The sequence below is a fragment of the Onychostruthus taczanowskii genome, unplaced genomic scaffold, assembly GCF_017590055.1.
Source record: "Onychostruthus taczanowskii isolate IOZ18803 unplaced genomic scaffold, ASM1759005v1 scaffold31, whole genome shotgun sequence".
NCBI classification, from domain to species: Eukaryota; Metazoa; Chordata; class Aves; order Passeriformes; family Passeridae; genus Onychostruthus; species Onychostruthus taczanowskii.
Window position 1 is genome coordinate 6445521 of NW_024500461.1, and position 26487 is coordinate 6472007.

General features: G+C 40.7%; 2 protein-coding genes across 7 annotated transcripts in view; both read right to left on the minus strand.

Annotated features, from left to right (window-relative positions):
- The window catches only part of NR2C1 (nuclear receptor subfamily 2 group C member 1), a 47865-nt gene extending 44000 nt beyond the window's left edge, over window positions 1–3865 (minus strand). For 3 of the 5 annotated variants that reach the window (XM_041409802.1, XM_041409803.1, XM_041409795.1), the window contains exon 1: window positions 3763–3855. The gene's annotated coding sequence lies outside the window, so the exon portion shown is untranslated. Of the gene's footprint in view, window positions 1–2872; window positions 2890–3762 lie in introns of those variants that run through there. The other 2 variants (XM_041409801.1, XM_041409796.1) reach the window with 2 other exon arrangements.
- A 2952-nt stretch (window positions 3866–6817) lies between these two features.
- Window positions 6818–26487, minus strand: part of FGD6 (FYVE, RhoGEF and PH domain containing 6) — a 72109-nt gene continuing 52439 nt past the window's right edge. Inside the window, exons 13-21 of one of the 2 annotated variants that reach the window (XM_041409805.1) lie at window positions 25604–25687; window positions 24387–24466; window positions 20251–20353; window positions 19613–19759; window positions 18662–18764; window positions 16607–16734; window positions 14879–15007; window positions 12528–12585; window positions 6818–9923 (exon numbers count right to left, since the gene is read on the minus strand). In XM_041409805.1, the coding sequence (XP_041265739.1) occupies window positions 9916–9923; window positions 12528–12585; window positions 14879–15007; window positions 16607–16734; window positions 18662–18764; window positions 19613–19759; window positions 20251–20353; window positions 24387–24466; window positions 25604–25687 (840 nt within the window). In that variant the 3' untranslated portion in view covers window positions 6818–9915. Of the gene's footprint in view, window positions 9924–12436; window positions 12586–14878; window positions 15008–16606; window positions 16735–18661; window positions 18765–19612; window positions 19760–20250; window positions 20354–24386; window positions 24467–25603; window positions 25688–26487 lie in introns of both variants that reach the window. The other variant, XM_041409804.1, reaches the window with a different exon arrangement.

Sequence of the window (26487 nt, forward strand, 5' to 3'; positions counted from 1 at the left end):
TAGATTTTATTAAGAGGGTGTGGGTGGGTGTTTGTCAATTTTTTGTCAAATTTTTTATTTAGTTTGGGATTTTTTCAATTCCTATAAACATGTGAAAGGCATTCTGAAAAAATCTTCATATTAAGTCCAATTAAGAATCATGTTGACATATTGTCCTGCTAAGAGTTCAAAGGAAACACATTACCACACTAAATAGGGTAGTTCTCACACCACAAAGTTACTGCTAAATTATAAACAGTAACCTCAGCTTATTTGGAATGAACCAACTGTTTATGAGGGCTCATATGACAATAGCAGAGGGTTTGGCTTTAGTTCTTTGGTGGTTTACATTTTTCAAGTTTCTACTTCAACTTCCGACAAAGGCATTCAAATACTGAGCTTAGTCCAGCCTGGCTTACTATCAAGTTGAACAAAAGCAATTTAAGTTAAACAAATGTAAACAGACTTTTAGAGAAGGCCTGGCAAAGTCAACAAAATGAATCTGAATATTGATACAGAAAGGCAGTTCTTAGACAATGATCTTCAGGAAGGAATGTATTTCCTTACAAAATCTGCAGCACTGCATCATCAGATACACGGGACTCAGACAGCACAAGCTATCTTCCAGTCTCAGAGAACTGGAATTTTAAAGAGTTTGGTTTTACAAAAAATAAATCTTTTGCTGATTTAAGATTTTGGAAAGTAATGAAGTGATCTCTGGAATTAAAAGCTGATGACTGAAGGGTAAAAATATGGACAGGTCTGTATACACAAGAGTAAGAATTTAATTAACTGTACCTTTGCAGTTTTATCCATAAATTTCTACTGATATAATTCTGTCTTACAGCAGGTTACTTTACCCCAGTAATGTACAGGCACAAGTTCAAAGTGCCAAAAGCACCTTGAAACACCACTGAGGAAGAAAAAAAAAAAAAAAGTAGTAAAAAGTTTGCCAGAAAGTAACGCAGGTACAGGTTAGTTTCCCCGATGGTCACAGCTGGTCGCACACTGCAGCCTGCGTGTGACAAGAAGCAGAGAGCCGTGCCAGCCAGAGCCTGTGTGTAACCCTCCCCAGCAGATTACTGATGCTTCACAGGGGATGCTAAACCCACCACAGGCTCCCTGATCTCCATCAGCCAAAATAACTCAGGTTAGCAAAGGTGCTTAAGCCAGGATGGCTGCTGAAGCAGGACAGACACACACACGCCCTGAACCAGCTGCAGCAGCTGCCAGCTGAGAGCCACACTTTGTCCAGCAGCAGAACAAACATGGACAAGTTGAGATGTGACACCACTCTAGTCCTTAGATACAGTTAAACTCCCTATTTAAGCTTGAGGTACTGCTTTTTTCAGGTTTTTTTGACCCAAACATTAGACACAAATTACTTTCCTCAGGGAGACTGCTTTTCTTCACTCCAAGGAAACTCCAGCAAATGCACTGACTGCACAAACTTTAATTACATAATATAATAAGCACACAATAAATTAAAGCAAAAATTGATTGTAAGCATAGGGAACAAACTAATCTTACTATTGTAAATATGACATTTCACATTATGGATCAAAGTCACTTTTCACTGGACTACCACATTAGCTATAAGCATTCTGTAGCTGAATTTCACAGGTGAGCTATATAACTGCACGCTACAATGTCAGTGGGGTTTTGTTTGGTTTTGGTTCTCTGCACACCTGTCTGCTCCCCCTAACCTTTAATAACATTATAATTATGAAATAATTAAAGTTGAAAGGTACTTCTGGAGGTCATCCAGTTCAACCCCTTTTCCCCCAAAACAATGTCAGCTTCAGAGTTACACATGTTGCTTAGGGTTTTCTCTTCACAGGTAAAGAACCTTAAACTGAAAAATTAAGGCAGGCTTTAAAAAAGCACCAGAACCATGAAAACCCCAAACAAAAAGTCCCTCCTATCCCAGAATCTAGCCTGGGATATAACTATTCTTAAAGATATCACTACTCCCATGAAATTTGTTCTCTTCAAGAGTACATTTCACAAGAAAATACAACCAGTAAGAAAACCAGAAATATTCATAACAATTGAGGAGAAGAGTTAAAGCTAGCTAATTTATCTACTGTGAGCTTCTTTCTGTAATAAGCATCTTGATTTGTTGCAGAATGCAGCAGACTTAGCAAGTGGTGCCCGACCATTCAGAGCACGCAGAGGAAGCACAGAAGCAGCTGAGGACTGCACACCCCTCCGGGTGACCTCAGTTACCTTCCTTGCGTTATCACACACGTGCACACACACAGCTGACCACCATCACATGGAAATACTTAGTCCTGCGATAAGAGAGCTTCAGCAGTATCTCTGGAGAAAGAGCTACAGAGAGAAGCAGGCAAACATTTCACAGACCTTAAGACTTGACTCAAACAAGTGGCCCTGAGTAAAGTTGTACAGCAAGGAGCAGCCATGGGCTAAATGCTCTCATGCCACAGCTGCCAATCATGGACTAAAGGGGGTGGGGAAAATATTCACAGAATTATTTTCAGAACATTAACTTACAGAAGAAGCCATACAAAGTTATAAAGAGTTACCAGATGAACACGGTTTGAACTGGCACAGAAATTGTGATGCTTTCCCACTGATCAGATACTTCTATTTCTACTTATATAATGCTGATTCCAAAACGAGGAAGCTGTCCTACAGAAAACTACCTGAATTTTTTCTCCATCTTATTTTTCCACGACAAGTGTGGATGCAGCTCTTCCTGCTACACCACTTTCCCAAGTCCATTCTGCTGACACCAGTAGCTTCAAATCAGAGATTTCGCATAAGAATGAATGCCTAACTTGGTTTTTCAATAATCATGTCCACACACTCATGTTTCAGTGAAACCACTATCAAGACTTTTTTTCCCTCTTCTGTTGTGTAAATTCACCTGCACAACACATGGCATCTCCTCTATTCCCTCCACAACCTGCAAATGTAAGCGCATCCTGGGGAATGCGGCCGTGCTTCTTACACTTAAAGCAATACACGGCAACAAAGAAAAAATAAAGACTCCACAAAGTCCGCAGCTTAGAAGAAATACTCTACAGCGATAGGAAGGAACAGAGACAGGGTCATCTGACCCAATGAAAACAATAGCGGGTGTTGCTCAGGACATACCACCTTAACCCAAATAAACCCAGAGAGCCTCCAGGAATACACAAGAGCAGCGAACCGGCGGGATGATGCCGCCGGCAGGCAGAGAGTGCCTGGGGGGTTCGGGAAAGCTCAGGGTCACCGCCCGGGAATGCTAAGGCGCAGGACTCGGGAGATGCGTCGAGGCCAAGCTGTAGAGCAACGCCGGGGTCCCTCCGTCCCCAGCCTCCCCGCCACCCCGGCCCCAGCCCTCGCATCTCCCCTGCCCGCCGGTTCGCGGAGCCAGCGCCGTGCCCGCCCCCGCCGCGGCGCTCCGCACAAAATGGCTGCGCGGGGCCGGGGCCCAGCATGAGGGGCATCGCCCATCGCCCGCCGCCGCCTCCCCCCGCGGTCCTCTGCCCGGCTCCCGCGGGAAGCGGCGGGCGGCGCCGCCCGGATGCGGGGCGGCGGGACACGCAAGCGGTTCCTGTAGGTGAAAGGTCGGGGGGCGCGGGGCCGCCCGGGGCCGCGCCGGGCCCCGGGGCGGGGCGGGCGCGCTCCGCTGCACGTTCCGCAGCGGTGGCGGCCGGGAGCCGCGCGGGCCCGCAGCGTTACAGCGCGGCCGCCCCCGCTGCCCGTGCTCCCGCCGCCGGGCCGCGCCCGCTGCGGAGGGCGTCTCTCGCCTGCCGGGGATCTCTCTCTTACCTGGCGGGCCCGGTGGCCGGTCCGGCGGGTCTCTTTGGCTGCGGTGCGGCTCCGGCTCCCGGGGGTCAGAGTTCGCGACCCCGCCTCCGCCGCCGCTCGACCCCGCCCCGCCGCGGGCTCTGCGCCTGCGCCCGGGCGCGCGGCGGTGAGGGCGGGGCCGTGGGCAGCGGCCGCTAACGGGACCGGAGCCGGCCAGTCCAGGGTGCTGCGTCCGGCGGGGCCCGCAGGCGTGCGGGCAGCGCCGTGGGAGCACGCGGTCATCGCGGTTGGAACAGAGCTTTGCGATCGCCCAGTCCAGGCAGCACTGCTGCCACCCTAACACCACCCACCGCCAGATCCAGGCGCCTCTTAAAACACCTCCAGGCATGGTGACTCCGACGTCCCTGGGCAGCCTATTCCAGTGCCCGATCACCCTAACGAAAAACAGAATTTTTTTTTTTAATCTGGAAATCTCTGCTGGGACTGCTTAAAGCCACTTCTTTGGTTCTCTCACTACAGGCACGGTAGAAGAAACCAGACCCTCACCTCACTCTGCCCTTGTTACAGGTAGTTGTGAGAGAGCCATGGGGGCCCCCTCAGCCTCCTCTCTCTGAGACTAAACAAACCCAGCTCCCTCAAGCCTTCCTCCTCAAGCATGTTTTCAAGACCCTTACTGACCGTCTCTGGATGCTCCTTTTTAGAGTGAGGGGTCCAAAACTGAACATAGTTGTTGTGTTCTGCCCATCGAGTGGACAGCACAAGTCTCCAAACCCCCAGTGCAGTTCCCTCAGAGAAATGGGACCAAGCAGTGCTGAACATCACAGGTGCACAGCACAGCTCTGGGCTTTGGGGAGCTTGGTGGGCTCTCCTGGCTGAGGCAGAACCACAGGCAAGACTGGCAGGTTGGGTTTGAAACGTGCAGCATGATGGAGGCACACACAGTGCCCTGCAGTCACTGTAGCAGCTCAGCCAGCTGAGTCTGAAAGAGCTGCGCTTTGCCTGCATGGCAGAAGCAAGTTCCATCCTTAAATGTCAGCAGTGCCCTGGACAGCTCTTGGGAAGGCAATGGCCTGGCTGCCAGTGAGTGCCTGTTCTTGCTGGGGCAGTGCCACAGCTGCTGCTCTGGCTCAACATCTGTTTGGACCAAAGTTGTGTTAGCTACTTAATTATGCTAATTATTTTTAATTACCTTGATTTTAAGTTAGAGTTTTGTACTTAAAATACAGCCTTTCCCTTCTTCCTCTTTTACCTGCTCAGTGAAGATGGTCAAGCTGTGGTCAGAGATCAGCAGCAACTTCAAGATGATTTAGGTCACCAGGGCTGTATGTGCAATTTCATGATCTGAAAATCATTTAGACCATTTAATGCAATTTCTACTGAATCAAATGACATAAACATCAACATCTGAGCAGCAGAGGCAGGAAAAAACCCACAAAGAATACAAGTATATTTATGTGTTAACATTAATAAAATTATGCACACTCTTATCTTGTAAATTCCTTTACTCTTTTCTTTCCACTCCCACTCCCACAGCTGCACTTGTGTCTCTCAATCCTAGCTCGAGATCACTAGTTCAGTCAGTATTTGCAAGCATAGTATTTTGCTTTTTGATCAAAGACATTCCCAAACACCAAATGCAAATGAACTCAGTGAAGAATTTTTTAAGTCAGAAAAATTAACTTGCTAAGCAATTCCTTTAAGTGTCAAATGTTGCAGCACTCTCAATTTATAGTACTTGTCACTTCCCAAACTCGCTTGAGCTGCACATCTAGTTTCTAAATGATGAGGCTTAGCACAGTTTAATTTAACAAATGCCAAGTAATTTGCACCAAATCTTATTTAAGCCAAGTATTCTGATATCCTCAGTACAGCAGAAATGTCACTATAACCTGTAAAACATACTTTGGTTTTTTTTTTAGCAAGTGACCCAATTCGTACTTGATCTTTATACAAAGGCATGCCTCTGTAGCTGTGTCAGCCAGGATTGCAACAGATATATCCCTATCAACAACACACAGAGAAGCAAAACCTTTTCTGCTGTTACTTCAAGTTTTCAAAAAACTGCTTTCAAACATATATAAGGAAGCAGCATAACTAACCTGACAGAAAAATCTCTCCCTTACATGCCCTGCTAAAATACTTAAAGAATCATTTAGGTTGGAAAAGACCTCTAAGATAATCACTGAGCCAAACTTTTAGCCCAGCAACTGCTAAGTCCACCACTTAAACCATGTCCCAAAGTGCCACATATGCACATCTTTTAAATACCCCCAGGGATGGTGAGTCCTCTGCTTCCCAGGGCAGTCTGTGCCAGCACTTGGCAACCTTCGGATGAAGAGTTTTTCCTAGTATCTAATGGAAACCTCCCCTGTTGCAACTTGGAGCCATTTCCTCTTGTTCCTTTTTATTTGAGAGAAGAAGCTGAGCACATGGCTACAGCCTCCTTTCAGGTGCTTGAAGAGATCAGTAAGGTCTCCCTGAGCCTCCTTTTCTCCAGACTGAACACCCTCAGCTCCCTCAGCCGCCCTTCCCCAGTTCCCTTGCCCTTCTCTGGACGTGCTCCAGCACCTCGGAGTCTTTCTTGCAGTGAGGGGCCCAGAACTGCACATGGCATTTGAAGCATGGCCTCACTAGTGCCGAGTACATGGGGACAATCAGTGCCCTGGTCCTGCTGGCCACAGCACTGCTGATCCAGGCCAGGATGCTGTTGGCCTTCTTGGCACCGCTGGCTTATATTCAGCAGCGTTGACCAGCCCCCCCAGGTCCTTTTCCAGACTCTCTGCCTGCCCCAGGCCTGCTGGGGTTGTTCTGACCCATGTGCAGGACCCAAGGCCATCAGAAGCTGTGATTCAGGCATACTCTGACTGACACAGCAGAACTACATTTTGCAAAAGGATTTATTAATGTAACACCCTACATCTGACCTTCACATAGACTTAACCCCTTTAATTCTTTGGAACGATTTTTAAAGTAAGACTGATGTGCAGGTAATGGCAACAAATTCTGCTGTTTGAAAAATCATTGAACACACAAATTACATAATACATAAAACCTGAAAATATTAAAAGACACAGACTCAAATAATGTGAATTTATTTATACAAAAATGATGAATATCCACAGGAATATATACAACTTTAAACTGTTTTCAATTACAAAATAAAAATTCTATTCTTCCATTTAGACAGTATGATTTAGGACTGCTCCAAATAAAATCCTATTTGGATGGTAAATAGGGGACAGCAGTTACAGCAAACAAATGCACTGAATGTGTCTTTCCAGACATCTCTTTACGTTATGATGTAATAAACATAGTTGAGTAATGGAGTTTCCATGCACAAAATATTTAGTAAAGTCTGTTCCACAGCTGCTTAGATTGTTTTAAGTCCTTTGGGCACAGAGTTTTAAGTTAAAGAGAATTCAAGATCCTAGAAGCTTTAATTTATCTATGAATAAAAATGTTAGAACTAATATTCAATGCTAATGTTTGTTTCATATTCTACCAACCAATCTTAAGTTGATTGCAAACTATAGATTTTTATAAGAAGAGGTAGCAAGTGTCTAAAAACTTCTGATCTTGTTTTAGTGTTTAGCCAAATCAAGACTTGAATATTTTACTTTTGATGGTAATCAATCAAATTGGGAGGTGAACTGGAGAAATAGAGCAAGTTTGAAAAGCAACCATCAGAAAATGTTATGAAAATGCTTGTGTTGTGGGTTCTTCATATGACACAAAGCACTAATGCAGGAGCGAGGAAAAGAAACATTCAAACACGTTTACAAAGACAATTTACTTCACACAGAATGTGACTGCAATATGTATACTACTTTTTATAAGGCTCTGTTCCAATTTTTGTCACAAATTTTTTGATCAACCACTTCTGGAAGAAGTCCTCTGATTTCCACATGACACTTTATTTTCTCCCTCTGCACCAAATTCTCTAGAGGTAGTTTGACACCACATGAAGCAGAACTTGGGCACCTTACTCAGTGTGTTTTTGACTTTTATTGCTCTGTTTTGCAGCAGGGAAAATATCAAAGCATAAATTGAAATTAAACCAGCTTGCTCCTAGCCGAATTTCTGATTCATTTGCTGCTTCATGACTTGCCACCTTCTTTGGTGTGCAGTCCCTATGAAAATATGAATAAGTTCTTCCCTTTGATACTATAAACTGGAAGAGACACATCACATCTATGTTATATTGATACGAGTTTTGTTTTGGATACAGTAAAAATCATGTCAGAAATCACCCTGAAGAGGCATGGTAATAATTTACTTAGCTTCAGTCAGCAGTTGTTTTGAAAATTAAGTAAAACCCCTTTGAATGTAACAAGAGAAAAGTATTCGTTTAGCATATTTGTATTACAATAAAAGAGAATAAAAGCTTTGATCAGACTCCTACTGCATTTCCAACACTATCTGCTCAACTCTCTAGCATTCCTGAGGGATGTCAGATCTGCAGCCTTAAGCCTCTGATTCATAAGGTACTCTACTGAAATGCTGGAAGTCAATGAAATTTCTTGTATAGTTAATATTAAAAATTCAACTTCCAAGCCCTCTACTAACTTTAGAGAAGCTCTTGGAAATTAAGCTTCAGAGCTCGGTTAGTATCTTGGACCTGACCTTGAGGTATATTGAGGGAATAACAGAATTTTGGTTTGCATTTTCATTCTTGGCCTTTTTGTGATGAATATTAACTATTCTACCATCTCTTCTCTTTCTGCTGTGAGGCCACAGAATAGATACTAACGTGGAATTCAAACAATAAATTAAAAGTTAATTGCTCTCATTTTTGTCACCACAACTAGCTTGATTCAGGGGACTACAACAAGTGTTTCATACAGTAAAATTAACTGACTACATATGCTTTGCATTTGACAAAAAAAATGGCTTCCTTTCATGTGGGTTTCATAGTTCTAGTTACATTTATGCTATTACAGTGTTAACATTTTTTAGAAGTTAAATAGAATAAATGCACCAGAATCATCAGTAAGTATTTCCTAATGAGGTATACCAATGATGTTCTTGAAGAAAAAAAATCCCAAAACCCAAACACCTAAAGCTGAATTATATTTTAAAGTGTCAAACAGAACAAATCATATTGTAAACAAAAGGTATTTCAAAGAATGGTATGCATTTTCAATGCCTTCTGCACTAAAAAAGCTCTGTTGTCTTGGTATGGCAATTCCAGTTTAAACATAATATTTAAATATAAAATAGTTTTAAAATTTTCAGAGAAGGGTGCACATATTTGTTTACTGTTCTTTGAACAATAGTTTATACAATACAGTGTTTCATACTTTGTACAGAACTCATTTGACATGAAGTTTTGAAACAAGTAACATAGCTTTGATTATCAAAAATGTATTTTTACTCTGTTTGAATTATTACTGGAAACATAAAAAGACAATTCATCTTGCAATTGCTGGAAAATAACTCATTTAGTCTCTTTGGCATCTGTAGTGCTGTAACAGCTCTAGTGCCTTATCCCTGTAATTGCAAACTGTTTTTTAAAATATTTTTCCCTTTTCTGTTTTTTAATAATTGAACCATACTTTGTTTTTGTGACACAGAATTTGTTGTACTGTTTTAATGTACTGGTATGCAAGATTTCAACTGCCATTCAAGGAAAGGAGCATCAATATCAGGCAACTTCTCATAAAGGAGCTTACTTAGTCAACAGAGATCCCAAATCTGTGAAATTCGTATACCAATCTGTTCTTGCTAAATTGCAAAGTGAACATCAGCAACTCAAGAACCTATACACAAATCACAAGGAAATGTACAACTGCAACAAGTCTGGTTTGTGGGTTTTTTTTATAAAGCACAAAGTTCATGAATCTGTTGACCAACAATCTGCCATTCTGAGGACACTTTGGACTTCAATGCACAAATAATTCTGCCCATTTAAGTAAACACTGGAATTTAATAAATAACACATTTTGTATCAACACAGAAATACATACAATTCTTTAGAAAAATATTATTTTACACTAAAAATGCAACAACTTCTAATCCTGACAAATATACAATTTTGTATAGGTTGCGATGGCAGGATTCTGTTTCTTTGAACAGTTGCTGTAGTCTGTTTTATCACCATCCTTAGATATTTTCCTTTAAACTTGCAGACACAATGCTGACACTGCTATAATACAGTGCCTTCTTGAAAAGCTTCTATCCACCTGTTAGAAAATTAAAAACTGTTAGGAAGTAGCTGATAAAAGAATAAATCTCAGTGCCGTCACTAGCTGCAGGTTCACACAAGAAGGAACATCATACATCCAGTTGGTCTGTGAGTGCAAATACCAAAACCTATCCAATGAGTCCAAACACACAAAGCTGCCTGGTCCAGGCCATCCCACAGAAGCTTTTTTCTTATCTCTCCCATACTGAAGTTACATGCACGAAGAAACGGTGAAGCTGGGAAATCAAATGCTCAAAAAGCAGGCTATGCCAAGGTTCTGCATACCTTTAAAAATCCCCAATACTCCCTTCTCTTTTTCACTGCAAACATGATCTGGGAGACATCAGGACAAGGCTGTACCTGAGGCAGCCATCTGCATAACCCACCCACGCTCTCTGCTTCTGCAGCAGGTAAAAGCCCAGGACTGGTGGGGCTGAGGAAGGACGTCACATGGCACGTGGAAAGGCAGGGAAAGCCATAGAGGGCACAGGGGGAAGTCCCTAACAGCTGATCCAAGGTTTCTCAGACTGGAAATTCCAAGTTAATATTCAGATACTTTTACTCCTTATAGCCGTGGTTTCTTTTCCTACTTGGTTAGGAGGGTAATAAACATCCTCAGCTTCTCAAGAATGCAAAAATTAATGTTCCTGAAGCACTCCAATGCTACAGAACAAATAATTCTGTTTTCTGAGCAAGGGCTGAACTGTGTGTGTGTAAAGGTAAGAGGCCCACATAATGAGCATTTTTTTTCCTGCGTGGAAATCTTGGAAGAACTGAACGAAACAAAGACTGTAATTATCTTTATCATGGAAATTCAAACTGTCTTGGTATTCACAGGGTATCTAAACATTAGTCACAGATGCTGGCTCTTCCTTGCCCTGAGCATTTAATTTTGTAACTGTGTGCATGTTCTTTGAATTCAAGCTTTTGGCGTGAACATATTAATCATGTATTAGTGCTCACACATGTCTGCACACACAGCTCTAACATATACCTTACTTTTTAGTAATATTTTTAGTATTTTCTACTGCCGTGTATATATTAAAACCAACTAAAGTAGAATACAAATAAAAATCATAAACAGCTGAAGCATTGAACATAGAACTGGAATTTAAAACCACATTGAAAAGTAACCATCTGTTAAAATTTATTACTGCACTTAGACAAATAGATCAGGTATTTCTTTGGTCCTGTCAGCAGAAAATAGTGTCCACTGATGCAAACAGGCCAACAGCATGTTTTTGTTTCTCCTTTTAATGCTGTAAAAGCAGCATTTATTCTGAAGGTTCAGCATAAATCTCCTAAGGATATTAAATACTTGGAAAAAGCTTGAAATTCAAAGTACTTAATGTTATTCCTAACCTCAATAAAATACACTATGTCAAATTTCAAGCTTTCTTCTGATGAGAAAAGCCATTGTATGAGTAGAAAAATAAACCTACTGACTGCCTGGGGGTTTTTTAGTTTGTTTTATATAGTACAAATGAGGACACAGGGGAAACAACAAGATAGTATCTTAAATAACAAAGAAACATTTATGCACATCTGCACAAAATACTCCCAAAAATCAAATAAAGACTTCCAGATTTTCTTTTGTAGAGAAGTGTCATTAGACACGTTCTCAGCTGTAGAAAATTTTCTTTATATTGGATACTTTCTTTGTTTTTAGAATGTTCCTATTTGCAGAAAATTAAACCTGCATCAATTTGAATGTTTAAGTACTAATAAAGGACTTGTAAATGCATCAAATCTATTTAATAATGTAAAATTCCTTTGGGGAAACTGCAGTGAAACCAGTCAGATAAGAGAGGCGTGTAAGAAAGATAGCTTACATGTATTCCTTCTGTGCTCATTCCTAGTTTACTTTATGAATCATGTGATGAATGTTTCCTACTGATTAATGATCAAGCTTCCAGGTTATTTTAGATGAAACTGACATAATACATAGCTTGATAAGTATGACTCCAAGTTCACACAGGACTTGAAATGAAACAGCTTGTGTGAACGCTCTTTGAATGCAAGCTCTTGGTCAGAGTGCATGCCTAGGTGCTCATGGGGATCAGCTCACACACTTCAAACCTTGGCCCCCAAGTTTAGTGTTGCTTTATTTTTCACTGCCATATATTGATTAACTAATATGAACAGGTGAAATTAAAAAAGGAGCATATCAGTTAATTCTTAAAAACATCTTCTGGATTTATCCAAAGGTAACATTCAATTTTCCCTTGAGTAGACCAGGGTGAGAGGAATGGGCGAGGAAAAAGAAAGATTTGTTATTCTACCTTTGACTTTCTCATTCTACACTCAGTCTTTTGCAGAAGAGAGTCTGCTTCCTTCATTTCAGAAGCCCTAATGAAACCAGAACCTTGTGTTTAAGTAATTTAAAACTTTCATTTACTTATGATATAACATGGATCTTTTATACATATGCTTAATGTGTGAATAGTAACATTCACTACTTCTGAATTTTCTAGAAATATGTAATAGAAATGAATTCAAACAGTTTCTTACTTTTGAGCTGAATGGGGATCATCTGCCTTGAATATGTAAAATAAAGTGTTTTTGTGCAGTAAATGGAACACTCTAGACTCTGAGTTTTCACCTTTTACTTCACTGACGGTGAATCCAAGCAAAGGCTGGCTCTCTAATGCTGCCACATCCTATGTCATAGGGAAAAAAAGGAAAAAATACAAAATTAGAGCTTGTAAGACATATTAAGGCATGCATTTAGACTTCATACACCGCACCACTGCAGCAGACAATACAATAAATTGTTATAAACATACTCGCACAGAATGCTACTTTTTATATTCTCCAGGCATGAGTCAGAGGACAGGAAATAAAACCTCACAGACTTCGACATCGCTGATCTTCTTTTCATTTCCCTGATAGCATCTACCTTGGCTTTCACTGCATGGTGCCATCATTCTGCCTGGCAGGAACTTCTTGTATCAACAGATCAGCCACCACCTGGCAGCAGAGCAGAGGCCCATCAAGCCCAGGGCTCTCTCCAGCAAGCTCAGAAGGGAAGTGGGATGCTCTTAACTGCATTGAGTATGCTAAAAGGAGGAGCTACGCAGGCAACCTGTGCTCCCAAGCACTGAAGTCAAAATCCAAACTTTAAATGGATAAACTTATCTCACTTTCTTTTGCTGGAAATCAACAGGATAGGGGAAAACATGTTGCTGAGTGTTCACTAATAGTGTTCACAATAGAAAAGACACTTCCTCATTTACCTCAGTTACCTTTTTTTTTTTAATACTCTTGTCTTTTTATTAATGAATACAATACACAGCATTCTTGGGGGAAAAAAAAGGCAGTATTTCTACCCTGTGCAAGTTCCAAAACAGTGGAAGGCATTGCAGGCAAGGTCCTGCAATGCTTATGAACAGAAGAAAAAAACATAGCTAACACCCCCCAAATTTACATAAACACTGACATATCAGGTGAAGACTTTGGCAATTGCCTCTACAGTGAAACAGAAGTGTCCTGTGACAGCAGCATTTCTTGATACTGGAAAGGAGTCACGTAAGACTGAACAATCTGTTTCACTGTCTCAGGTCTTCATACCACAAATAGGTGATTTCTTTACCATTGATCTTTCCATCACTTGGAACAAATGTAAGTAGCTTAAGTGGCCAAGGCAACACTGCACCTTCCCTTTAGACTCTCTAAATAATGTCTCCTGCAATGGCTCACCAAGATGAAAACTAAGGATGGATATTCCTCAGTTTAAGAAAATAGGAAAGAGTTAATTTTGTGATTGTGAACTGCAAACTGAAGCTACTCTGTAAGGTTGGTATCTCAGAGGAACAAAGCAAAAGAAAATTTAAGGTGACTGTCACAGACTTTGCTCCTTTTTTACCTCTGCCAAAGTTTCCTTTGCTAAGGCCATAAGAGACACAATGCTCTGAAATGATTTTCTAATTGAAGCAAAAGTAATTGTTTTCTACAAAATTATTTAAGCTGTTTTTAGAACTACCTGGGTTGGGTTTTATTTTTAGTATTGCCAATGCTGCAGTGGAAATAACATCACAGGTTTTAGACATAATTCAGAAGTTGTAAAATAAAGGTTGGCAGGAACAACCCAGGAACAAATCTGAGCACAAACCAGGAAATAACTAGAGTGGGGGTGGTGTTGAGTGAAGAAGGATAATTCTTTTACATGGCCAGGATAGATTGGGCCTTACACTTTGAAAGAAAGTGAGGGATAGCAATACCTTAAAACAGATGCTTTGAATATTTTGCTCTTGAAAGCTAGTAGTAAACTATAACAAACAATACAAAAACCCGAAGCCCAAGATCCATACATCCATATATGTTACACAACATTCTAAAAACATTCTAAGATGCAATAAAATACATCCTCAGCACATGCTGGGATACCATATATATGTACCATATACATATATGTATATTTATGTTAGAGATTATTCCACCTTGCAATAGGACTACACATTCTAAATAAAAAAGCAAATGCCATTACATAAGATGCATTTCTTTTACATCAAATAACAACTCCAGGCTGAAGACAACAGTTTCAGGAGAAGAGATTTAGTTTACTCCTTCTGTAAGCATTCAAAATACCTTATGGAACTGCAGAACAAGATAGTTAAAGATACTTTTGTAATGTTGCCTTTGCCACTAGTACTGTGATGCATGCAAAGAGATCTCCCATGTATTCAAATGACTCAGAAAATACCTACAACTGAGCAATGGTGTGCAATGGAGAGGTACTCAAAGCTAGATCTGGAATCAGAAACAACATAGCTATATTAATGTATTATGATATTGAGCACACTAGGCCTTTTCAAAATACTGCATCACAGATCAAATAGTGTAAGGTGATCTAATTTTATAGCTTTTTTTTTTCCTAGATCTTAAGAATAAACAACTTTGTTACAAACACAGTATTATCATTGGAAATTTAGCTTCTAATATGTGGTCTCTTACCTCACTGGCAGCATATGTGTATAGCACCTTATTTTTTATAACAAACCACAGGTGTTTCCATGGTTTCTTACTGCCCTTAGATCTGTGTAGGTAGCCACTCATTGTAGAGTCTTCTGTATTTGCTGAAACCTGAAAAGGAAAAAAAAAAAAGAATCAACAAATCCTAATAAGATTTCACAGCACAGATTTTTTTTTTTTAACAAATTTCCAGAGCCCTGCCTGTCAGAGACTGAAATTCTTACCCAATTTCAGGTTAATGTTGCTAACTAACTCAGGTGGATGAAAGAAAAATTACTTTGCCTGCTACCATCTATATGGTCTGGAAGAGAGGTTTCCAGTAAATGAAGGCTGGAACTTAAGTTGGATACAACAGGACAAGAGAGAGCTGAAACGCTGAGGAAAACATATAGCTGGAGAATACAGACTCCTATATAAGAAGAATCATGGAATCAGAGCGGTTTGGCTTTGAAGAGACCTTAAAGATGATCTCATTTCAACTCCTCTGTCATGGGAAGGGACACCTTCCCCTAGAGCTTAGATGGCTTAAAGCCCCATCTAGTCTGGTCTTGAACACTTCCAGGGATGGAGAGTCCACACACAGCCTCTTTTTGGGTAACTCGTTCCATTTCCTCACCACCCTTATAGTAAAGAATTTCTTCCTGGTACCTAATTTAAACCCACCCTCCTTCAGCTTATGAAGGGTCCCCCTTGTCCTAGCACTACATGATGCCCTTGTAAAAAGTGTCTCTCCAGCTTTCTTGTAGGCCCCTTTTCTGGTACTGGAAGGCTGCTCCAAAATCTCCCTGAAGCCTTCTCTTCTCCAGACTGAACAATCCCAAGTCTCTCAGCCTGTTCTATTAGGGGAGGTTCTTCAGCCCTCCCTCAACTTAGTAGCCCTCCTCTGGACCCATTCCAGCAGGTCCACGTCCTTATTACATTGGGGACCCCATGGTTATACTGCAGGTGGGGTCTCACCAGAGCAGAGCAGAGGGGCAGAATCTCCTCCCTCACACTGCTGGCCACGCTGCTTTGGATGCAGCCCAGGACACAGCTGGTTTTCTGGGCTGCAAGGGCAAATTGTCGATTTATGTCCATCTTTTCACCCACAAACAGCCCCAGCTCTTTCTCTCCAGGACTGGCATCAATCCCTTCTCCACTCAGTCTGTATTTGTGCTTGGGATTTCCCTGACAAACATGCAGGACTTTTGGCTTGGACTTGCTGAATTTCATGAAGCTCACATAGACCCATCTCTCATGCCTATCCAGGTCCCTCTGGCTGGAAACCCTTCCCTCCGGTGTGTGGACTGCAACACACAGCTTGGTGTCATCAGCAAACCTGCTGAAAAATCACTTCCTCCCATTCCCAAGACCTACAGTAAGTATGCTTACTCTACCTTTCCTAATCATACACCAAGAGCTGAGTTGGTGTAGGAGTCTTGTCATTGACTGTTGGTACAGTGATAAATCAGAATTTGGGGAAACATGGGGAAGAAAGAAAGAAATTACAATTTTAACTATAGCTCTGAATCACAGCGTCACAGATGTTTATGAAGTTTACACAATGCTTCATTGTTCATGTCCCTGCCTATTTAAAACTAAGACCCAAACCTCAGAGACACATTTTGATTCTTGATTCTAGGTAAGATGGTTAAAATAAGGATTTTTTTTTCCCCCCTTTAATATTGATGATATAATACCAAGAAGATACCACTTTTGACCAATGCTTACTTCTTTGAGGGCTGCAGGAATTTTTTTCTGCTTTCTTCCAGAGGGAATACTTTGCAATACTGTAGACAAGGCACTTGATGGAGATTTATGGTTGACTGGGGATCCGCTCTTAGAAGTGCACTGGTTATCTAAAATGCACAGAATTAATATATTGATTTCATGTCACAGATGACTAAACACAAGCAATTAATTCTTGGACTCTTCTTCTTAAGAACAGATGGCATTTTTATTCAGATTACAGGGTTACAACAGTAACTCCTAATCATGTTAAATTCAGCACTGAATTAACTTTTCAGTGTTATCATCAACACCATGAGTTAGAATCCCCCAAATCACAATCATACTAAAAAAACACAAGAAGTTTAGAACTAAACAAATTGGTCTTGTTTGTTTTCAAAGTCTGTTTTCTGGGTGTTGAACTGCCTTTGCTCATAAAGAGGGTGAAAATTAAGTCTTCAAAATCTCAGCAAATTTTTGCAGCTGTCCTCTATGTTTTCTGTACTTTATCTTTCAATCCTCTACACCTGTTAACTTCTCAACCTTATTCAAGAGGGATGTTCCTCTTCCAGCACACACACACTTCTGGACATTCCCATTTCCCAGCATGTGCTATCTTTCTCCACTGCCACAGGCAGTTACTTATATCTCTTGGAAGACTTATGCAACACTTCACCTCTTCAAAACTCCTTTTTCTAGGAACAGCCACCACTTTTTTGTACAGCTGCACTTGGAATGAGTGGTTTCATCAAGTCTACTTCTAGAGTTGGCCCTGAACTCGGTGAGACTGAGATAATGAGAAAAGCAGGAGAACAATGTGATTGCCAGCTGCAGTGCACCTGCTCCCCGGCCCTTTTCCCAGCTTCAGGCAGCTGCAATGGCCTGCAGCACAGCAGCCTCTAGTGCCCAGCGCAGACACCTGCAGGTGCTTCAGACAGAGGCCTTCCCATCACCGCAGGCTCCCACTGTCATTTCCTGGATTATCCATGCTGCTTTCTGCACCCCCATTAGCAATGTCACCCCCTGGGATCCAGAGCTTTATCATTTCACCGGGCACCACAGATTTCCTGCTACCAGAGAGCTGCAGTTGCACTGGAGCCTCTGCTGAGGGAAGGGGACCAGAAAGCTCTTTCAGTCTTCTACATCTCATTTGCGTACTTTATACTCGAGTATTTCACTTAGTTCACAGCATGTCTTGTGAGATGGGACTGGATTCCCACCTCATTGGGAAGTGCTTCCATTGATTTTACGCTTGTTTCTGCAGAAAATGATATGAAGCTTCTTCAAGGAGATGTACTAGAGTTTTCTCAGGATGAGGACACTGACCCTGGATCTCCTCTCTAAGCAAATGTTATTGCCATTATCCAGCCATTGCCTTCCACTAGGCACCACATTCTCTGAAAATGTTCCAATGAAAACTGCTCTAGCTGTGGTGTTTTATTTTGAATTCTGTATTGCCAGTGTTCAGTAGGCAATGGTTAGGAGTTTGTTTTCAGAACTGAGGTACAGATATGTCAAATTCTTGAATTTCACATGAGCTGAGGTTTGAGAGTGGCTTGAGACCAGTTTACAGACCTGAAGAGACTCAGCTTCAAAAAGATTAGGGCCTTTGTCTCTACAGAGCCCCAGAACTTCAGCCATCTCAGAAGCTTAGCTGGCAAAAATGAAGTTTACAGACATACAAGTTACAGAGTGTAAAAGTACACATGAAGCCCTGGGAGGTCAGGATAAACTGGTAGGACTCTAATGTACACTTGTACCCTGTGATTAATGAAAAGCAATGTATCACTTGTCACCTCAAAATGAAAGCAACATAAACTACATGTCATTACCACAGGATAAAGGCACACATGTTTCTGGAAGAAAGAGACAATGTATTGCAAATTCATTTCCTAACTTGCTCCACAGAAGCTTGTTTGGCTTAGAATCTCAGGTGCCTATCATTTTTCAGGCACAAGCAGAATTAAGTACTTGAACCCAGCAGTAAAGATGAGGCACACGCATGCCATGGTATAAAGGCCACAAAAACAAGACACAGTTTGTGAAGGTTTTCTTTACCTTGCTTTTGTAGCTCCCTGAAGCAATGATCACATACTCTAGCTGGCTGGTTTTTCATATAGTCTAAGCCATGTTTGTTTGATGAACAAGCTTGACAGACAATCTGGAAACAAGATAGAAACAGATAAAAGCATCATTGTACATGATGTGCACTGTAAATCACCAAATACCAAAGACATTCACTTCAGCACTTTTAAGCCCATAAAAACCTCAAACAGGCATTATTTTACACTGCAAATGTTTTAAGATCTTGGCTTTTTCCCCTGTCTTTATGCTCAACATGCTGTCCTTTCCTCCTCTAAATGGTAAAAATTTAAATGATAAAAATTAAAAATTAAATTTAAAAATCAGTGAATTAGGAGTCAATAAGCCAACATTAATCATCCATTAAAAATAGAACAAGCTTACTGTGTTACTGAACTGTTTCAATCAAAATTTTTGAAATTGCTAAAAAGCTATTGCTCTCTTGATTTCTTTACAATGCAGATGTCTCAACTGCATTGCATTCTAATTTTGTATTCCCACTGGATTAAAAGAAGAAAGATAAAGTTTATTAGATATAGCTTTTGTAAGTGTAAATATAAAAGAAGGTTGGTACTAACTTAAAATCAAAGACCATTATTTATCTTATGAAAATTAGAAGACACTTCATTTCAGCTAACATTTGTGGGTATTATGTAATTGCAAAATAACCATAAATAGCACTCCAGAATGCAAAATAACTAACATGTAGCATGTTGAAGTTTGAACACTGGTCTGTCATAACACCTGCCAAAAAACCCCAAACCCCAGTCCCCAAACCACCAACCCCAACATGTTGGTTCTAACCCACATAATTGTGTCACAGTACAGGGTTACTTAGAAGAGTAGTTGGGGTGATAAGGCTCCACCTGAATGTCACACAAGAAGCCTGAATGACCAACTGAAAAGGTAACCTCAAAATCACCCAACCTTCCCGCACGCCCTGCAGTGGTGCCTTCTCCATGTCAGCGTGAATTCACTCGTACAGATCATGCACATCGTGGCTCTCGTGTCAGGGATCCAGATGGGAGCCTTGGATCCCAGAGGACTATCTTCTTCCTGTTTCTCTGCATCTGCCTGAGAGAACACAGGCACAATATCACTACATTCAGTGAGGAGAAATAAGACTAATATTCATCAGTAACTATAAGACAATGCTAATGGTGTAGGAAAGCCATCTCTGATAAACTGTCATAGTCTCAAATGTTATCTACTATTTCATCAGTGACCATTATAATGCAAGCCTGACAACAGAGATGCATTTAATGACTTTCAAGCTTACCAGCCTACTTGGATCAACAGCTGCTTTATTTTAAAACCTTTTCATTTCATCTTTCTGTGCACAAGGCTGCAGAGAGAACTGTGAACACTGATGGGTTTTTTTTGAAGAAAATAATTTTAAATTTATGAAGTAGATAACACTATGAAATATTCTGTTCTACCATCTGTTCAATTATTTACCATCCTGCTTTATTATTTGTCATGGAATACCTCTTGTTTCTCTAAGCACCTGTCAGGAAACTTTATATTCAAAAAGGGAACAAACCAACAATAATGGTGGGATATACCTCTTCGAGACTTTTGCTCGGATTAAATGTGATTCTCTTTTTTGTATATTCTTCAATTGACTTGGAGATAGCTTCTAACCACTCATCTCTTTCTGTAGCAGAACTGTTGGAGTAAAAACCCACAAAAACAATTTATTGTTATTAACATTCTAAGAAAAAAGTGTTTAGAATTCCAGTTTTATTGCACATTGGAGTAACTCTCTTGCAATTTCAGTTTATAAAATGTCTACAACTCCTGCTGCAACTGGCATTATTTTTTAACCTTTGGCATGGTGTTATTTATGTTGACTAATACTAAAGAAGATTTCTTTGTCTGTTGTCATGTGGATTCCCTCCTTTCCTTTCCTCCATCCAAAATCCCTGTGATTCTTTCAAGGCTTGTCTGTCATTGCTACCCCCTCCTCCCCAGACCCTTGAATAGCCTGAATAATACTTGTTTAACTTATGCTCCTAGAACAAAGGCATGGGCCTTCCATGTTGAAAGCACCTGAAATTTCAGCAAGCCTTTTTTCTCCCCACTTCCTTCTATCTCAGAGTGCAGCTTGTTATACCTAACCCTGGGAAACTCCAAGCTTCTGTCAGGTAAAACCACACTGACTCTTCTCCTGCCTTGTGCTCCTAACTATTTGCTCCTACCAGGTCATGCTACTTTCAAATAATAATTTTTTTTCCCCAAAAAGTTTCCATTGGATGAGCTAAATCAAAGAGACAGACAGGTAAGCTTAGTCCATCTCTATCCCACAGCTGGTGGTGAATCACTAATCAAGTGCAAGGAATTAATTTGTTTTCGCCAAGGAATTGAACACAAATATGTAGAAAGGAAAGTTAGGGAAGAGGTAAGCAATGACTTACACAGATAAGGTGTCCAATGCCAATTATTATTTAATGGTTTTGTAGTTGAATTTGGAAGCTTTTGTCATCTTTGGACCTTTAAGGAAAGTATTTTGAATGGGGGATTTGAATGGGATGAAACTGAGTGCTATACAGAATCAGAGGACAAATCTGCTAAAGTAAACACACAGGAAGCCTGTGAGGCACAAGCAAAAGAAAAAACATCTAGCACACACAGCAACAAAATCAGAACAAAAGGAGAGAAAATAAGATACATGCAAGGGCAAAGCAATGCATTAATGTCTGTCCCAACATCTCACATTCTGACTGGAACATTTTGTTCAGTCTATTTACCTTTGCTTCCTCATCCAGAAAGAACAACTGGTCTGCATTAACTACAAAATATTCAGAACTCTAATTAACTCCTTTGGCTTTTTCAAAATCTGGTTAAATTTAATCAGATTCCTGTAACCATATTAGTTAATTAACTTGAATGATGGCACAGGTTTTGGAGATTTTGCACCACCACATCCTCATCATGTGAGGACTGCTCCATATGCAGTGGCTTGCACAATGAGCTACAAGCTTACACCCTAATATTTCACCAGGAACCACATACTTGGTAGGTTTGCTAGTGGTAGCCTTTAGAGTTGTTTACAATCCTTCAGAATGAGAGAGCAAAGGTGGTACCCCTGGCAATGGAATTGATGCAATGGTGTGCTGCAGCAAAACCAGCAGTTTCTTCTGCTGCCACTCCAGCCCTCCCCCAGAGCTGCCCAGCCGTACTGCTGCCCCTGCTGCAGGGCCACTATTTGCTGCACCCTTACAAAAGTGATTTTGTTCACTAAAATTGCAGGAGTTTCCTGGCTTTTTAAAACATTATTATTTTTAATTATTTGAGATTTTACATCACAGTGGAAAGCCTCAAATGGATTACAGAAAACCCCTGCAATGGCTACCACTGACAAATGCATGTGCTGGGGGCAGACATCCAGCTGCTCACTGGAGCTAAACAGCTCAGTGGCCCCAGGGGGGCACTGGGGAAGCCTGTCCCTCTTGTTTCCAGGATCAGAGCCTTAGGGCACCTCTCCCAGCTGATCCAGTCTTGCCCGACCATCCTTAGGAAGAGATGCAGCTCCATCTGCCTGGGGTAGCTCTTCACCAGCCTTATCAGGGGCCAGACCACGTCAGGCTGCCATGAGTGTTGTTGCCAGGACCAAAGCTTTACTTCTGTACAGTGCTGTATCATGCAGATGCACTAACTTGCTTTTCTGGTGAAGAGATTTCTAGTACAATACTGCATTGTACTATGAAAACCAAGTCACATTCCTACAGATATCCCAGGAAAACTGAAACCTCAGCCCAGACTAGCTAAAGCGCAATACTAATGCAGTCAGTAAAACTAAACCTGAAGTGATGGACTCTTGTTTAGGCATTAATCTATATTTCTGTTATTAACTGGCCTCTTTTTATTACTAGCAATTTTTCAACAGCTTAATTTTTCTCTTCCTTGTCTGCTCCCAGGATCATTTCAGAACCTCTTATTTGGTCTACACTCCACATAATGCTTATTATTTGAAAAAAAACCATGGAAGTGAAATTTGTCTCCAGTGTCTTTAAGACTAATTTGAACAGTTTTGAAATTAAGGTGGTTTTTTTTACCATATAGGACCTGACAAGCTGTTAGAATGAGGCATCATGCAAAGGAAGATGTAGCCTGGGCTGACAAGATGTGAATTCTCTTCACATTTAGAATATTTATCAATAGGAAAAACATAGCTGATTGGGGAAAATATATGCAAGCACCTGCTGCTGGCAGTGTTTTTCAATTGCTTCCCTCCTACAACACAACAGGCCCAATTCTGGTGACAGACAGAAAACAATCTGAAAACTGTCATTTACATCTGGAGCCTCCAGCACCTCCTTCATGCCATGCAAATGCAACCTCTCTCTGTCCCTGTTGTCTAACTTACGGCTCCTGCACAAGCAGGGCTCCCAGCAAGTATAAAAATAACAGAGCTGAATGCTCCCAAAGATGCAACATCAACACTAAAACAAAAATAACCAAATTGTAGCAGTCTCAGTTGGCAACATGAGGTTAATTCCAGCAATTTCAAGGTTAAGAGAAAAGTATGTCACAAACTATGCCAAATTTGATGACCATGTTATATATAGGGGTTTTCCCCTATGGACCAGCACATCTTTCCCAGGAGTTGCTTTTAATCTACCATTTAATCAGTTCATCAAAAAGACTAGTCTATCCTGTTTTGTGGAAAATAGGTAGCTTGTATGTTAAGATGATAACATTTTCAGAAGTTCCAATTATTCTTTTCCATTTTTTTAGAACAACTGAATTAGAAGTGAAACACTGTTTCAAGTCAAGCAGAGATAAATCCTCATTGCCTGCTGTCATCCCCTGAATGCCTTTGTGTGTCTGTGTGACATCCAGTCGCCAAGGCACCTAAGCAGCACAGAGCTGTTCATATTACACTGGAGCAGAACCCTACCCTAAACTGTGGAATGCAGTTTTTCCTCTGTGTGCAGAAGACCTATAAGAAACTTTTAAATTTGTTGAAGAAATACAAAATTACCCATTTCAAGTGTGTTGTTATAAATAACTACTGCTCTGACAATTGAGCTATTTCCTTTGGCTTCTTTGACAATGTTAACCTTGGTCTTCCCCTCAGCTACAGATACTGCTATCTTTGTGCATTCTCATGTCAGTATTTACAAGGTCACACAAAAAGCAGCAGTCTGCTCTTGCTCAGCTTTGCTAAATAAAACAGAAAACATGTCTTTCTTCATTGGTATCAGCACTGTCACAAATGTCAGAACACATAAAACTTCAACTCAAGCACTATAAAAACAACAAAAACAACAATCACAAAACCAGGCCTTCGCTAAAGGCATCTCAGTGAAGGTGACCAGAGCTGGCTCAGTGACCATATATCCTTTTGCTGTTACTTAGAGAATTTGGTAACATAGAGCATATCAGTAATTTTAGAAGAACAAAAAAAATATTGGAAAGCAAAGCCTAAAATGAAGTAAACTGAAATCCTCTCAAGGAAAGACCGTGCAAGGATAGTATTTTCATTTACTTGGAACTTTCTGAAGGTGTAGCTAAGGTGAAAAAGAGGAACCAAACAACGGTTTTATTCACTCTGATTTACTGATTCCCTCTATTCTGTAATCACTCTTGCCAAGAGTAACTGTTTGTTACATTAAGTGCAAAACAAGCTCTAAAAAGCTTGTGTGGCCTGTTTGAAAACACAGTTTTAAAATCATTGTTTATTTGAAAGATTTACCTTGCTGAAAGAATGAAGGATCTCTCAACGCTTTCAATGTTCAGTTCATTCTGATATGCTTCCTGGGTTGGCTTCTTAACCTTCAGCCGAGAGAGAAAACTTCACATTCAAACTGAAATGGTACTTTTGTCGTTGCTTAAATTTTAATTCCTGAAAAATCACTTACATTTTTATTGCAAAAGGGGAACACTAGAGAGAAGATACTCAGAAACAGGAAATCATACACCAGTCCAGAGGGCCCAGCTACACTAAGATTACATGTAGCCCATCCTTTTGTTTCACTGGCCCTCATACAAACACTGGAGATGAACAGGGGAATGAAGCTGTCAGACACCTGCCACACAGGCCCAGCCAGACATGTTGCCTTGAGCATGTCCTGCAACTGGTCAAAAAAAGGTACTGCTGCTGTTGCAGGATGAGATGTAGCCCACTGATGTACCCCAGAGTGGGCAAGGGCTGCCTTGATCCTTCTGAGCCACCAAATTTCAAACTTAAGGGGGATTAAAAATCAAGAGTGGGTCTGAGCCACTGCAAGACATCTGCTGGCAAAAGAGATTTTGTAGCTCCGCTTGCAAAACTTTGAACCTGCGTACCAGATCTGCACTGCAACTTGACTTAGTGATTTTTTCTGACAGGACTGGAGACAATGATTCCCAAGGCAATGATTTGTAGTTCCCATTAACTGTCATGCCAGTGACTGAGTCATTATATTGCATGCATGTCCCTTATCATTACCCAGTGGGGCTCAATGCTTAACTTTGATGCTTTTCACGGGGGCTCAGGAAGAAAAGTCGTATCTTCCCTCAAAATTAGCAAATCTATAAACCAGAGAGAACTGATCCACCAGGATCTTATCAGGCAAAGATGCTCTCTGGGTGCCAGCAATAAAAAAGCAGTTAAAAGGCAAAAGTGAGATAGTCTAAACAAAATACAATACAAAAAATTAATAGGCAGACTATGTCCCAGAGTAGGACAACACTGTCTGCAGTAAAATGCAGCCAAGATGATCTTGTGGCAACAGAATATTTAGGGAAACCTAGACAGCAATCCCACAGGCCACATTATGCAAAAAAAATGTTAAGCCTGTAGGATTGCTCTGGAACAATATAAGCATATTAAATATCTCTTGTCAACAGTAAACACAGTCGCGTTTTCAAAATGTGAAGGCCTGAGTTTAGGCAGATTTGGAGAAAGGCTCACTTTTACAAGTGACTCACCTTCATTCCAGCCAGCGACAGCATGTTGTTGAGTTTATACATCCCTGACTGAACTGGAGTAGTATACAACAGGGCATCATTGAACTGTAATACAGAATGCTTTTTAATGACTGAAGTTTGTAAGAAGACAGATAATTTCAGATGGATTTTACTGGAAGTACAGAACTCCTACAGCACTGAGATAACTGTCCAGAAGAGTATCCCCTACTTCCTATTATTCCACTTAGAATCCAAGAAACAATTTCATGTATGAATTTAGAGAACAATAGGTATCTATTTATATCCTCCTTGTGTAAATATACATTTGGCACATGAGTAAACAGCGCACGGATGTCAAAGAACAGGCTGTCAAAAGGGACAAAAATGTTTCTCATGTGCACAGGTATACAGTATAGCAAACTACTTTAAAAGGATATTAGAATTAACCATTCAAACAAATCAAAGCAATCCAGGAACTAGGAGATAGCAGAATGGATTAGCAATTTGTAAGGACAAACTTAACCATACCTTGTGAATTTTACCAGTTTAAAGTGCATCTACTATTTATTTCCCGTTATTACCAGAACTTGGACTCATTGAGTGCACTTACTGAACAGTAACTAAGATTTTTTTAATTTTCTGTGCTGCTCAACACATGGATCCAAACTTCATTTACTACACATAAACAAATACCAAAACCTGAAGTGTCTCTTAAGTTTTTGCTATGTGACTCTTTGCAAAATAGCCAAATGTTTCAAATGATTACTAAATCTTCACAACATGATAAATGGATAAATCACTGCGTCTAATGGTATGAATGCTAGTCTGTACCATTTATATCTATGAAAAACCCCAAACCAAACAAAGCCCTCGCCCCATAAAACAAAACAGAGAAAATCCAAGAT